Source organism: Leptodactylus fuscus, chromosome 4, assembly GCF_031893055.1.
Source record: "Leptodactylus fuscus isolate aLepFus1 chromosome 4, aLepFus1.hap2, whole genome shotgun sequence".
In the NCBI taxonomy this organism is placed as follows: domain Eukaryota; kingdom Metazoa; phylum Chordata; class Amphibia; order Anura; family Leptodactylidae; genus Leptodactylus; species Leptodactylus fuscus.
Window position 1 is genome coordinate 27,718,033 of NC_134268.1, and position 16,233 is coordinate 27,734,265.

At 42.0% G+C, this 16,233-nt stretch overlaps 1 protein-coding gene across 1 annotated transcript in view; it reads left to right on the plus strand.

Moving 5' to 3' along the window:
• TMEM74 (transmembrane protein 74) overlaps positions 1-11,852 on the plus strand; it is a 35,230-nt gene extending 23,378 nt beyond the window's left edge. Inside the window, exon 2 of the mRNA XM_075270284.1 lies at positions 10,725-11,852. Coding sequence (XP_075126385.1) covers positions 10,782-11,591 — 810 coding nt within the window. The 5' untranslated portion in view covers positions 10,725-10,781 and the 3' untranslated portion in view covers positions 11,592-11,852. The remainder of the gene's footprint in view (positions 1-10,724) is intronic.
• Positions 11,853-16,233: the final 4,381 nt, after the last annotated feature.

Consider the following 16,233-nt stretch of genomic DNA (forward strand, 5'->3'; position numbering starts at 1 on the left):
GTGGTAGGCCAGTTCTGGACAGACACCAGCCAGCATATCCTCGGATCTAGACTCCACTGTTTCATTGATGGGTCATCTCATGTCACTTAGATCCTGTGTTGGGGTAGGACAGATACAGGGACACATTGATGAGTCACTGGGTGTAGGGTTTGGTGGTGGTAGCGGCCAGTGCACTATTGGTGAATTGTTGTTTCTGGTACTGCCGATCCAATATTCTGGTAGCGTTCCCTTCCGGTTTCATTTAATTTAATTCTAATTTATGTATAGATAAAGTTTGGATAGATATTGTCTCTTCTCATAAATTTCTGTTGTATATTCTTGATTATAGATTACAGTTTTATGTCTATAGTTTTACACAATTCTTTTTTAATCACTCTGTATTACATAGAAGTCTATAGACAGGAGTTGGAGTCAGCAGGAACTGAGTGAAAGTGGAGAGACAGGTACAGACAAAAGCTACTGAAGCTAAATAGTAAGATAATAAGTTACTATTTTACCCCAAGTGCTTTATTCACATCATTACAGGTTGGTCCTTCTCTATAATATCTTATATGACTCTGTTACAGCTTCTGAGTGTGAGAGAGACTTAGGTGAGCAGATTCTCCTCTACTGTCTGTTCTCTCTACCCACCAGATATTAGAAAACTGAGAATTAGCGATAGGACATGGTTTTCCTCATGTGCTTTATACTACTGACAAGTTTATTGTATGTGTACATACGCATTGAACTTATGACTTATATGAGCTGATAAAGGTTCAGGTTTTTTAGAACTCCTTCAATTCTCATTAAGACCACAGATGACCATGGATTTAAAGGGGTTGTCTAGTAATTTGGAATAAATATCTTCCCCCCTTCCTTCACAGAAAGATTTATAAAGGAGCCCCCCCTGTCCACAGACAGCCTATACAGTAATGTCAGTAATATACAGTTATGCTCCTTCCCTCCCACACACACCCTATACAGTAATGGCCCCTCTCCTTCACCCTACACACAAGGGTAAGCTTAGCCTCTTTGCAGCTTGAAGTGAACTATACAAAGACAGCACCCCTCAAAATAAGATATATACATGATCCCTAAAAAAAAGGTCATGTGGTACCCCACATGGTACACAACCACCTTTTTTTTGGCCTCCACTCAGTATACAGTGCCCTCTTTTTTGGGTCCCCACAAAGTATATGACCCCCATTTTTGACAACCCCCACAGTATATGACCCCTTTTTCCACCCTACAGAATATGATCCGCTTTTTTGTCCACCTAAATTATATGGTACCTTTTTTTTTGTCCCTCTCCCAACAGTATGTGACTCCCTCTTTGCCCCCCCCCAATATATGACCCCATTTTCTTGGCCCCCCCACCCCCCCTTACACAGTATATGGTCACTTTTTTATGCCGCCTGTTTTCCTGGAGTTCTTCAATGTCAGCTATAATGCACCCTGGGGGCGACAGTGGAGCTGGTCTGTACAGTAAAAAATATCAGCCACTGCTTATAACAGTAATACAATAAGTAGTGGCTGGTTAGAAAAATAATGCCGCCACCCAGTTTATTCCATGAGGTGCCGCCTGAGGCCATTGAGCCAGGTCCCCTCATGACAGGTATGGTCCTGCTAACACAGCCTATACTGCAAAGACCTGACACCCAGACATATAGCCTATACAGTAATGTGCCCTCCACCGCCCACGCACAACCTATACAGTAATGCCCCTTTCCCCACACAAACTATATACAAATGCTCCCTAACACACACACACACATACATAGCCTAAATAGTAATGTCCCCTCCCCCATCATCTCCTACCAGACTGCTGTGGTCTGTACAGAAGTCTTCACTGTGTTGGGGCAGCAAGCAAGAGAACTGTATGTTTCTGAAGTTCTTCCCTTCCAGTCATTTCTCTTTTCTTTCTGGTCACTGGGTGAGAACAGTCACTCAGAGGAGGATCATCTCTCATCTGCGGCAGCATGAACATTGGAGCCCAAACGGCACCTACTGTACCTGCTGCAGAGCAAAGGAGAGACGTTCCCTTTGCAATGTAGCTGAACGGGCCCTCGGGTCAGCTGAGCAGGGGAGTGTGAAGCTGTACAGTCACGCATCGCCTCAACTTACTGAAAGCCATCTTAAGCATGATGAATCTATGGATGGGATTTCCCTAGTAACAGAGAATGAACAGCAAATTCGCTAGAAGGGAGACACTTAATAGCAAGAACTTCGGCGAGGATTTTTAGGCAGAAAACAGTAACATTTTTAATTAGAGTGCATTACATTCTTGCCGAGAATCATTGACTCTATTAAAGTTGTCTGAAAAGTTAGTGACCCGTCACTAAAGGATTAAATTAAAATATTTTATTTTATTTTTTTTAAAGTTTTTAACACTTCTAGTTTTGATATCCCTTTAAATTTTTGCTCTTATTAGCTTGCTTCTTGTAGATTGGCGAAGGCGTCATTATAAACATTTAATTCCTGGCGTAAGATAAATTGAAAAAGGTACTTTCACTAATGAACATAGCAAGGAAGTGTCATCTATATGCTTTATGCCCCGAGCCGGCACTTTCCTTAATTAAACCCATAAAAACATTGATTAGACCTGTCTTGGCTTCCTCCGTGATTACATTATTTGGAGGATTTTTATTTCTTGCTGTGTTTTTCCAGCTCTTGTATTAACAGATGACAGGGCCCGGTCTTTTTTATATCCTTGGAAGATCATTTTGACTGGGAATGAATGGATCATAAAGTTTCAGAGACAAGTGTTATAAATCATAGACGAGCACAGAGGACATTGTGCGCAGAAGAGAGATAGTCAAATGCATCTTTTAATTCATATTCTCTACTTATAAAGTATCTGTGACGGGACCGCTCGAGGAATATTACTAATTTTTGGCTCAAGGGATTCCTCAAGTTACGAGTTTAATTCTTATTGCTTGGTGTATGGATTTCTATTTTTAAAAATAAATGAGACACAGTACATGCAGGTTCCGTGGATGGCACAAAGTTTGTGCCTTAAAGTGAATGTCCAGTTGTCTTTTGACTTGTTGCCCCCCAAACACAGTATAGTGCCACCTTTCCTGGCCCCCACATAGTATAACACCCCATTTACACACACACTATATTGTCCCAAAGTGGCCTCCAGACAGCATAATTTCCTATAGTGGCCCCTCCAAACAGTATAATGTTCCATAGCAGCCCCTGCACACAGTATAATGTCCCACCATGGACCCTGCGTACACACTATTGTGCCCTACCATAGCCCCTGCACGCACAGTATTATGCCCCATAGTGGCCACTACACACACACTATTATGCCCCATAGTGGCCCCGGAACACACAGTATTATGCCCCACTGTGGCCCCTGCATACACACTATTATGTCCTATAGTGGCCCTTGCACACACTATTAAGTCCCATAGTGGCCCCTGCATGCACACACTATTATGTCCCACCATGGCCCCGGCACACACAGTATTATGCCCCACCATGGCCCCTGCATACACACTATTATGTCCTATAGTGGCCCTTACACACACTATTATGCCCCATACTATCACCTGCACACACTATTATGCCCCATAGTGGCCACTGCACACACTATAATGATAGCGTCCTCGCTTACCGATCAGGGCTCCTGATCTTAGCTGCCTCCACTTCTGCAGAAAGGAGGCGCAGGTGGCCGTGAGCAGGAGCAAGGATTGGTAAGTAAGTAGGGCTAGCTTTTTGCCAGGGTTACTCCAGCAGGTAATAGCCTATTTTTTTTTTTTTTTAAAAACAACATCAGGGGCCTGCCGGACCCCCTAATGTCCCGCCCCTGTGGATGCAGCTACCATGGCTACCCCGGTATTTACACCACTGGCCAATTCTTTTTTGACCCAGTGCTCCAAATCTGCTGGAAAATCAGAGTTAAATAATAAAATTCTGACTACTTACATCGACCACTAGAGGGAGCTGAGAATTTTACTCTATACTGAGTTATTACTATGTTCACTATGCATATAGTAAGCCCAAAAGCTCCTTCTAGTGGTGGCTACCGGATGCATCAATACAAAATACTTCCTAATTTATATCCTGTTTAAAATTGGCGCGGCTTATCTGATTTATTTTCAGGCAATTGACCACAGCTGTGATGTTTCATTCACAAGCTCACTACCCCTCCCTTTTTGCAGTTCAGCTAGCAAACGAAACATCACAGCAGGATGTGACCTTGGATGTGGGAGTGATTTATTAACCTTGATTTAAATGTGGAAAGGGAGGGGTGCACAGAGAGTGAGAGCAGGCAGATGAATCATGGGAAATGTAGCTTATCTACAGATTCACTCATCAGTTATACAAGGAGCAGCAAGTAAAATAAAGTCCCAAGGAAACAGTAAGGATTTAGCCCTGCTGTGGATGTATGTGCAGATAATATTTGGAAGCTGGATGACCCCTTTAAAGACTCTTACCACCTCCACCAAATACACTTCTTTGCGTTCTTTAATAGTTGCAATTTTTTCAGTAGCCCCACAGCTTCTGAGTAAAATGTGCAGATAGTTTTGGTGTCTGATATACTAAGTTCTTTACGGTCAAGTGGGCGGTCTTAGACAGGAGCAGTTAAGGGGGCGTCATGTTAGAAGTGGATAGTGTTATATCCTAGGATCACACTCCTTGCCTGCTCTTCCTTGTGACCACCCACCTAACAGTACAAGCCTATGGGGAATATCGGGACCCAACAATCGGAATGTTACCCCCCTATCCTTGTATATTACCATTGGATAGTACAACATCCTCTGTGACATTGCTTCTTACTGCTGGGTACTTTTTTAGCTCTTTGTGGCCTAAAAACCTAACGGCTTAAGCTGCCTATAGACAACGGCCATCTGGCGCTGGCAGAATCGTAGATCAGACAGGTTTTCTTTCACCTACCTAATGGGATTGTTTCTCCTGGAGATAAGCAGTTCGTTGGCATCGGCTCATGCTAAAGACATACAAAGCTATCATGTCCAATTTATTTTTGGAACTAAAAAAAAGATTGTAGCATAGTATTCAATTAGGTTTTTGTATTTTTTACTTTTTTATTTCTTACTTTTTTTATGATATTTCAAATTGAAAAATTGTACCAAAAACTGCTGCGATAAACTCTACGATCCTCATACGGGTCTGATCAATTATCAATACGCCAACAAACATTGGTGCAACCAATTCTTAACAAAAAAGAAAATATATTACTGAATTAAAATTAAAAATTTAAATTAAATTACAATTTTTTTGGCTGATTGAACACAATGGGGGAATTCATCATTTCTGGCATAGAGGGATGATACTGAGACACGTTTCCTTCACCACAAGCCCCAATCCATGTCTCTCCAGGTGGAATGAGTCAAGGATTGGGGTGGACCAAGGCATCCCCATCTCTGCCCGACTGGGGTAAGTTAGAATGGAAATCTACATAACGTAGATTTCCATTCTAGTGCAGTTAACTGCGTTATCAAGCTGTATATTAAGACTGGCATACAATACGCCAGTCTTGATGAATTTGCCCCAATTCTGCACTATACAATAGATCAACAAATCAACAAAACTAAATCTTTAAAACATCTGCCTAAAACGTCAAATTTGTTGCAAAAAATTCCACAATTGAAAATTCTACAATCTTAAAAAATGTTTTCCTATATTGCACTATACAATATACCAAACATAAATAAAACTGAATTATTTAAATATTTGCCTAAAACATCAAATTTGTTGCAAAAAAATTTACAATTGAAAAATCCTTTCCTTAAACTTGGATTTTTTCGGTAGCAAGCACATGAATTGACGTCAGTGGAAGCTAAGCTGCAGAAACAGCGGCCAACAATAAGGAGCTTTCTGCTTCCAGCTCCATTCACTGTATACTGCGGGAATTGTTTGCAACTGTAAACAGCTGATTGGTGTGGGGGTCAGAAAAAATTGTGGAAAATTACTTTAAACCCTAAGAATTTTTTTATTAAGCTTACTCAGATAACTGTAACTTTTTTTAAAAAAATGTATCGACATTGTGAAGCATAGATCAAACTCACATCCTTCTACCGCTCAGAGATTACCTTGGCTTATAAACTAAAGGGTTTTCAAAGATTTTTTTTTCATCCATCCATAGTGCAGGTGATGGGAACACACTTTGCCATATAGTTTATAGAAATGTGCTTGACTTTATACGTTGCCTCTTTCTGCCGCAGAACAAATCTGTATAATAGACGTCTATGGAGAGGGGCAGGGGAAGAAGAGGAGAGATCCTCAAAGCAGAAAAAGACATCTGCACTATAGAAAGAGAACACAGCTAGGTTAGCAGGAATTACTATGAAGACTTTTCCTTAAGAGAAATGACTAGGGTTGAGCCGATCTTCAGATTTCAGGATCTATTTTAAAATCCGATTTCCCATCATTTTCCAGCCGATCCCGATCGCTCAACCCTAGTCAATGCTTCTCTATGGGAAATGTCACTTTTAGGGTTGAGCCGATCTTGAGATTTCAAAATTCGATTTCCGATCATTTTCCAGCTGATCCCGATCGTGAAATTCGCTCGATCACCGATCGGGATCCGATCTTTTTCCAATCCCGATCGCTCAACCTTAGAAATGACTCATTTACTGTTGTAGAAGGTCTCATATCTGTCTCTCCTTCTCCTCCCCTCCCCTCTCCATAGAGTTCATTGTAATCCTATCTACTTGTGTTTGGAGTATAGACTGAAATCATAAGAAGACAAGAGTAATACTTAAAGACACAGGTTCTTGTTTTTTAAAGATTGTTCCCTTCACCTGCTCTATTGGTTGATCAAGTAATAAAAAAAAAGTTTACTTACACTTACATACTTATTCTTTATATTACCTATCTGATTTTTGGGCCTCCACTTTCACTTGAATGGGAGCTGAGCAGTAGTACCTCAATACCGCCACTATACAATGAGTGGAGCTGTCTGCTTCCTGCTCAGTACACTATAGTTCCGGTTCCTGATTGGTGGGGAGTTTATTGTGTCAGGCCCCACCCATTTGAAATTGATGACCTACCCTAAACCCAGGATAATCCCTTTAAACCCCTTTAAGACTTTTTGAACAGCTGTTTCATTTTTCTTTTAAGACGCATTGAAACAATAATGGGCAATTACTTATGTGGAGTTCCCCTTTAAGTACATCAAGGACATGTTGTTTTTCTTCTCTATTCCTCTTCTGCTTTGACTCTTCAATACTATTAATCATATTGATGCTTTGTCCTAAATTTTCCGCAGAGCATCCAGGCATGAGGTAAATATGCCACTTTTGTAATGTTTTTGAGATTGTGCCAAGATCCATTTAGATGGATTTAAGAAGAAAGCCTGCAAAAAACACAAGACAGATTTTAGGAAGACGTATAGCTCAGTGTTCATATGAATGTTCTTGGCTCACATCTAAGATGTGATATAAATAGAACGAGACATTACTCAACTGCACCGATGCCGAGAGTCCTGCACAGAGTGAATAAAAGGTGCCTGGTGTCTTGCATACAGAAAGTCTTACAATGTGAATAGCGATCAGTACTGGAGGATGAAGTAATGCGCCTGTGAAGTGACGTAGCCATGCTGTCCGAGTATCTACATGAAATGCGCACCGGTTATTTTAGAAAAGTGATGTCATGTAATTGACTACGAAGGTTATCGCGGCTAGGTTAGACTGGTAGGTGGCCTGCCATACCTCCAATTGTAAAGCCACTTTTCATAAATTATATATTGCAGGCCCTCCTTCCTATCCAAATGGGAGGCGGACTTGAATTTGACCTTGTCGGACTCGCAATGTGCTAGAATTCTGGAGTTTGCACACAAGAGTTCGATTGCTTGCAAATATCAGGAGGCGGGTTATAAGATCGTCATTAGTTGGTACCAAGGTGCCATCTACATTGCATAGGTCCTTCCCGTCCTCTTCTCCAGTCTGCTGCCGCTGTGGCACAGAGGAGGGGACACTTTTGCACATTTTCTGGAGCTGCTCTGCACTGAGGGACTTTGGGATGGCGTTCATAAATTGATTGTTCAGATTCCCCTGCCCTGTACGCTGGCCCTCTTCCTGCTCCACCTCTCAGACCTCCCTCTGCGGTTTTATCGCAGATCTGCCCTGCGACACATGATCAATGTCGCTAGGGCTCGCATTCCTGGAGCTCTGGAAATCATCTCGTCTACTCTCTCTCTGCCACTGGGTCCATAAGGTGGACAGCGTCCAGTGTATGGAGGACCTTATGGTGCCCCTGAGGGACGCTCGTGACTATATACATCCAAATAAAAAAATCATACTCGCCTGTCTCCGCGCTCCGATGTCCTCCCAGTGCGGTCCAGTCCTTCTTGCTGTGGAATTTCTTGATGGAAGTGACATCCCAATTCCCTTCCCTTGGCCTCAGTGGTCACGCGAGGCAGGGACTTCCATTGGAAGACATCAGAGTTGCAGGACCAGACCTGTGCCGTTTTTAAAATTTTTAATAAATTTGAGTAGTTTAATGTACTTAGATTTTTTTTTTTGTTTTGGTTTTGTTATAAGTTTGTATGGGGGCATAGATTCTCATCATCAATTTGCTGTGTTGGGTCCTAAAGGATCCAGATCAGCTCTGCAGTGTAATTCAGGAGGCTGCATTCCTCTTGTAACTAGGTCGAATGTATCTGTCAGAAAAATCCGAAAAAAATAACCACATCACAGGTTCTAGCCTCACTCACGACGACACAATACAAAATAAAAATTACCATAACAAAGATATTTAAAAAAAATTGAAACATGAAAGATAGGCACGTCTTCCCTCCTCTTTTGTTTAAATAAAAAAAATCATGCATAAATTAAAATAACATAAAAATAAAGCCCTATGTGTCACCAAAAAAAAAAAAAAAAATGCAAAAATTAGTTGAATAACCCAAATGATAAAAATGTTATATCCCTCAAAACCGCTGTCAGGGTCTGGGGTTGCTAGGTGGGGGTGGCATAGACACACAAGTCCAGTTTCTTTAGTCCAAAATAAAGGTAGAGTTTTATTTTCACTCAAAAAGGTAGTGCAGCAACAAAAGGAAACAATACAAAAATAAATACCTGCCCGGCTAGGCTCTAACTAAACATAGAATAGGTTACCTCACCTAGAATAACAGGAATCCAAAAGCAGTGGCGTAACTAGGAATGGCGGGGCCCTGTGGCGAACTTTTGACATGGGGCCCCCCCGACACCGAAGATCTTGACCGAGTCCCTCCTACGCATTCCTGCGCGCTCTAATATGACCAATAGTGGCCCCTGCACACAGTATTATGTCCCTTAGTGGCCCCTGCACACAGTATTATGTCCCTTAGAGGCCCCTGCACACAGTATTATGCCCCATAGTGGCCCCTGCACACAGTATTATGTCCCTTAGTGGCCCCTACAGGACTAAATACTGTCACGTCACCGCTGACCGCTATACCAGGACAATTGTGGATAAAAAAATCTGGTCATGTGCATTACAATTTAGTAACTCCATGTGCCTCATATTAATAGAAGTTAACCCCATCATGTCCCTCACATTAACCCCTGTGTGCCTCACCATAAGAGTTACTGATATGTGAGAGACATGGAGGTAATAATAAAATATCTTCATTACTATTACCCCTATATGTCTCACATATCAGTAACTCTTATGGTGAGGCACACAGGGGTTAATGTGAGGGACATGATGGGGTTAACTGCTATTAATATGAGGCACATGGAGTTACTAAAACAAAAGTAACCAATGCCTGATATTAATAAGTACAGTAACCCCAGTATGTACCTGTGTATCTTTAGTTTCATTTTCCTGGAGCAGCTTCTTCCTCTTCTTCTCTTGCAGGACGGCAGGAGCTCGGCAGGGATAAGCCCCGCCTCCTGGACTCTCCTCAGCCCTCTCTTTGGTGGGCAGAGGACAGGCAGAGAAAGGGAGGGGGGAGAGAGGGGGAACGTCCTGAAGCGCTGAGAGGAGCCAGACCTGCAGCTCCTGTGTCTCAGCCGTTGCTGCAGCTTCGGGGCCCTGAAAGTATTCCACCAACAGGGGGCCCTGATCATTATACTCGGGGGTCCGAAAAGACCTCAGAGAATAATGATAGCAGCAGTAGCAGCTGTCACCGAGCCCCTAATGTCCCGGGCCCTGTGGCAGCTGCCTCTGCTGCCTCCGTGGTAGTTACGCCACTGTCCAAAAGCCAGTAGAATCATTCAGGACACAGCTCCAAAAATATGACCTCTCTGTTTGCTCTCCAGCCAAGCTCTGCCCAAAGTGTTGCTGCTGGAGCTGGCTTCTTAAGCCTCCTTGACGAGGAGACTCTCTGCAGCTGAGTCGCTGCTTGAACATCCCCAAAGTGTGGACTGGAGGGGAGTGGAATGACAGGTCCCACTACCAACCTACCTGCCATTCCTAAAAATCCAGCCCAGTACTGAGCATTTACCAAAATGCTCAGCAGACAAAAGTTGTCTGCAGAGAACAAACATTCCTGGAGTTTTCTCATCTCACCCGCCTGAGTAGTCTGGGTGAGATGTACACCCCCTCCATTACCTGACCAGCCATCAGCTTACACCGCATATACAAAAAATCCTGAAAATGTGTCTGATAACAAGATAAATTGGCCCGGTACTGAAGTGGTTAAAACGTTACGAACCCAAGGTTTTTTTGTTTTGTTTTTTACATTTCCATATCAGTTTTTTTGGCATATGGGGGTTATAAAACTCTGATATCTGTATATATTATGTGCATGTGGGTAATCATTTCCAATGTCTCTTCTTCAACAGATCTTGAAGAGTCATGGATAAGGACTTCTATGACCTGTAGAGTACTCTAAAGCTTGCATGGAGCTCCTTCACATCAACGGTCAACCACAAAGGCTTGATGAGTGCAACAATGTGGACTGGGGTTATAACATCAAAGACCCAAAAGCCTATTGCTACGAAAACCACTGTGTGACCTCTGCCTTGTCACCAGATCAATATGAGTCCATATCACTGGCAACATCCGATGAAGTGTCCTGTCCTAAACTAACCCAAGAAGATCATGTCAAGGAAAAAAGAAAGGTGTGTTGCGTAGAAGAACTGGAAACCTCTTTTACATATGTTGATGAGAACGTGAACATAGAACATGTGACCCATCCACCATTCAAGAATAGTCACAGGCATCAACATCACAACCCAGATAGAGAAAACCAACAAGATAGCATTCAAGAGGTTTCTATTATGTCTGATGATGAAGCCACCTCAGAAGCTTCTGGGAAGTCTGTAGACTATGGCTTCATCAGTGCAGTGACGTTTCTCATCACTGGGATTCTTCTTGTTATAATTTCTTACTTGTTCCCGAGAGACACTAGATCAGATCCAAACTCCATCACGGCGAGAGAAATGGAAAAAATAGAGAAGAAGAATGCCATTATCGGGGCCCATTTGGATAGGTGTGTGATTGCCGGGCTGTGCCTTCTAACTCTCGGAGGTGTTGTGTTGTCAGTGTTATTAATGATATCCATGTGGAAGGGTGAACTCTACAGGAGAAAGGCATTTGCGTCTAAAGACTCTGCTAAACTTTACGGGTCTATTAACTTTAACCAATCCAAGTCTGGTGGAACTGAAAACACCTTGGTGCAAGAGGAAACCATTGACGTTGTTACTTAATGCCCCCTCTCATTTTGATCAGTTTTTTTCCTCCCAAATTTTGCAAAAATTTCCATTGTTGGTCAACTAAAATATTTAATGCTCTAACTCTACTGTACATCTGAAAATCGACTTCACTACATTACTTTAATGTTTTTTTCTTTTTGAAATACAAAAACACTCGTCATGTCATGTCCCGGTCTGTAAATAAAGCAGCTATAAAGGAATCATGTATAACCCTATATGACATATATTCAAACTGACATAAACAGGTACGTCAATGGAACTTTAGAGGCATCTAGGCAATGCTCTGTGAGCTAAACCACCTGATTTGTCGGAACTACTGGAAGGAACTACCAGGTAGATTTGTGTAGCTGGTGGATTTAAATGCTTTTGTATAAGGATGGCTAAGATATACATTCACCATAATTACCCCCAAAACATGCAAAAATTGTGTTAATTAAATTGTAACAATTTTTTTGACAACTTCGTCTCATTTAATAAGATGTGTGATTTTGGATCAAATTGTAATGGACTCTATTTAATAATATTACTGTTTTCAGCCTGAAAAACACCTCTTAAGTTCCTGCTACTAGGTGTCTCCCTTCTTGCTTGTTTGCTGTTCACTCCCTGTTACTAGGGAATCTCCGGCTTTGGAAACATGCAGGCTTAAGACGAGAAGACAGCCAGTGGAGAGTGGAGGGGCATGTCTCTCTTCACGTCTCTTCATGTTTTCACATAGCTTTCACTTCCGGTACACTGTGCAGAGAAGTCTGCAGCTTCTCACAGCTCACAAGTAGTGTAAGTAGTAGTGTTACTTCTATCTACTTCTAACTAGCTGCTTATGTTATTATTTATGGGATACTAGTCAGCAAGTAGCTTTCCAGATTGTGATCAGATTTCTCTTTTATACTGTTTTAGGGATCCTTTTTATCTTCTCAAAATCTTGATTTTAGGTCCATTATGTTATGGTCTCTTGGGATTTTTTCAGCTATTTGTTTGCCATTACAGTTACTTCTGGCATAATTACACATCAGGAAACCTGCAGTAGTAGTAATGGATGGGAGGGGGGGAAGACTCAGAGAGAAATGCAAAATGTGTTGTGGCCATAATAGGGCTACTAATAGTGTAAGTATTAGCATTAGTTCTCTCTACTTCTGAATAGCTGCTTGTGTTATTGTTGATGGGATAGAGTCAGCAAGCAGCTTTCCAGATTGTGATCAGATTTCTCTTTTTTACAGTTTTGGGGATCTTTTTATCCTCTCATAATCTTTGATTTGGGGTGCATTGCTCTTGGATCCCTTATGCTATGGTCTCTTGGGCTCTTTTTCAGCTTTTTGTATGCTATTACAGTTACTTCTGGCATAATTACATATCAGGAAATCTGCAGTAATAGTAATGGATGGGGGGGGGGGGAGTCCAGACTCAGAGAGAAATGCAAAATGTGTTGTGGCCATAACGGGCTACTAATAGTGGTAGTAGTGTTACTTCTATCTACTCTTGACTAGCTGCTTATGTTATTGTTGATGGGATACGAGTCAGCAAGCAGCTTTCCAGATTGTGATCAGATTTCTCTTTTTTACAGTTTTGGGGATCTTTTTATCTTCTCATAATCTTGATTTGGGGTGCATTGCTCTTGGATCTCTTATGTTACAGTCTCTTGGGCTCTTTTTCAGCTATTTGTATGCCATTACAGTTACGTCTGGCATAATTACACATCAGGAAACCTGCAGTAATAGTAATGGATGGGAGGGGGGGGAAGACTTCAAACTCAGAGAGAAATGCAAAATGTGTTGTGGCCATAATGGGGCTACTAATAGTGTAAGTTGATGGGATACTAGTTAGCAGCTTCTCATGGCTCATGAGTAGTATAAGTAGTAGTGCTACTTCTATCTACTTCTGACTAGCTGCTTGTGTTATTGTTGATGGGATACTAGTTAGCAAGCAGCTTTCCAGATTGTGATCAGATTTCTCTTTTTCACAGTTTTGGGGATCTTTTTATCTTCCTTATAATCTTGATTTAGGGTGCATGGCTCCTGCAGTAGTAGTAATGGACGGGAGGGGGGAAGACTTCAGACTCAGAGAGAAATGCAAAATGTGCTATGGCCATAATGGGGCTACTAATAGAAGCTGATAGGACATTAGGTATTAAGGTTCATACAGTCGGTGAACAGACTACCCAACTAGGGTTCAGTTCTCCATTTTTTTAAATTAAATTTTAAATTTTTTAATCAAAACCAGATACATATCATGCATTGCTTTTTTCTGATTGTAATATTTGTATACTTTTTGTTTCTGACGGCACATTCCAATAAAACATAAGCCCCATTCTATAGAGAGCGACCTCACAGGTCGAGGTATCCAATAAACAAGCTGCAATATGTCTTCATTCTCTAAGGGTCCTGCTCACCGCCCGACCTGAGCTACACAAGAGATGATAGAGCCCTTGGGGGGTGACCATGGCAGAAACAAATAATATCTGCTTGTCTCTGCTGTCTCAGCAATCCTCATTATAATTACATTCTACAATACCATCGCGGTCCCTACGTATTTATCAGACAATTTTTTCGCTCATTAAACTTGGGGAGAGAACGTGTATCTCAGCGCTTCGGAACGCGCTGGGATGATGAATGTCGGGATTACGCGTAGTATCGCCATGGTTACCCTATCATCATGTCACATGCTCCTGCTCATTTGTAAAGCATTGCATAAAGCCATTCTTCTTAGATGAGCGAGGAGGAAGCTTTATCAGAGCAATGCGCAATATTTCAAGGCTATGTATTATCTGTGCACAACCTGCTATACAAATCTGTCGTCACGGCAGGACATAAAAATAGAAGTAAATCATTGGAGAAGATTCTAGAACTTTTTCGTAATGATAAAAGGCTTATTTTTTAATAATACGATGGCCATGACGCTTTTCCTGTAGTATATGCGTCCTATCTATCTAAAAAACAAAACATGGGTGCCAAGTCGCTGTGGTGCATCGGCTCATTGGCAGGTTTCAATGACTTTGTCCTAACTTTCTGCCTTATGACTTATCGTTTTCATCAAGTTTTATGTTAAACATATTTTAAAGTCATTTTTGGTGAGGTTTTTAAATTTTTCCCATGTTATTATTAGAGATGAGCGAGTAGTATTCGATCGAGTAGGTATTTGATCGAATACTACGGTATTCGAAATACTCATACTCGATCGAGTACCACTCGCTATTCGAATGGAAAAGTTCGATGCAGAACCAGCATTGATTGGCCAAATGCTATACAGTCGGCCAATCAACGCTAGTTCTTCTCCTACCTTTAGAGGTCTTCTCCGTGCAGCGTCCCCGCAGCGTCTTCCGGCTCTGAATTCACTCTGCTAGGCATCGGGCCTGGGCAGAGCCAACTGCGCATGCCCGCGCTACAAGAAAATGGCCGCTTTGACTGTAAGCGGCCATTTTCTTGTAGTGCAGGCATGTGCAGTCGGCTCTGCCCAGGCCCGATGCCTGGCAGAGTGAATTCAGAGCCGGAAGATGCCGCGGGGACGCTGCACGGAGAAGACTTCTCGGAGGATCCAGCCCGACCCTCACTCGTGGACTTGGTAAGTGTAATTTGATCGAATGTTGCCTACCCCTGAAACGAGCATTTTCCCCCCATAGACTATAATAGGATTCAATATTCGATTCGAGTGGTCGAATATTGAGCGGCTACTCGAAACGAATATCGAATATCGAACATTTTACTGTTCGCTCATCTCTAGTAATTATCTATATTAAAATAAATTCTAAAAACCCTGACTCTGTCTACTAGGCATTATAATAGGCTGAGACTTCCTGTTTACTTTGCAGCAGTCTCCTCACTTACAGCACACTGATGATCACAGTGTATATATCAGATGATCATGTATATGTAAGATAAGACACAGAATTCAGAGGCACAATAGAGGATGTCACAATTTATATACTCCCGTCTCTATATAATGACCTTTCCCAGGTCACAGAGTATATCTAGAAAATTCTTCCATACAAGTGAATAGGGCTTGCTCCAGACCACTCTCTATGGCCCATGGTCCTTCTATAGGAAACAGGAAGATTATTAGGATTTTTTTTATATATTGGAAAATAATAAACAAAATCATGAAATAAATTCTTTAAAAAATATGTTTAACATAAAAATGTGATTTAAACAATAGGTCATTTTTCTGGTCACGCATTCCCTTTAAGAACCCATCTCACCTGCCACTGGCACATGAAACTTGCCTCAACGTTCCTTTTAAGTAGATTGTGCCCAACATTTATCATGGGGTTCAGCTGCGATATTTAGGCACAATATAAAGGTTGGTTCACACTAGCGCTTGTATTCCGTCCGCAAGGAGTCCGCATGGAGACGCCCCCCGGACAGAATACCAACGCTAATGCAAGCGCTGTGCAATTTACGCACATGGAGCCCATAGACTATAATCGGCTCCATGTGCTTGCCGCGCACTGCCCGCACAATTCATTCGTGCGGGCAGTGTGCGGCAAGCACATGGAGCCCATTATAGTCTATGGGCTCCATAGACTATAATGCGATTGCATTCCATCTGGGGGGGTCTCCATGTGGACTCCTTGCAGACGGAATACAAGCGCTAGTGTGAACCAACCCTAAGATGGGGCATAATTAGGTAAGTGAATTTCCAGAAAATT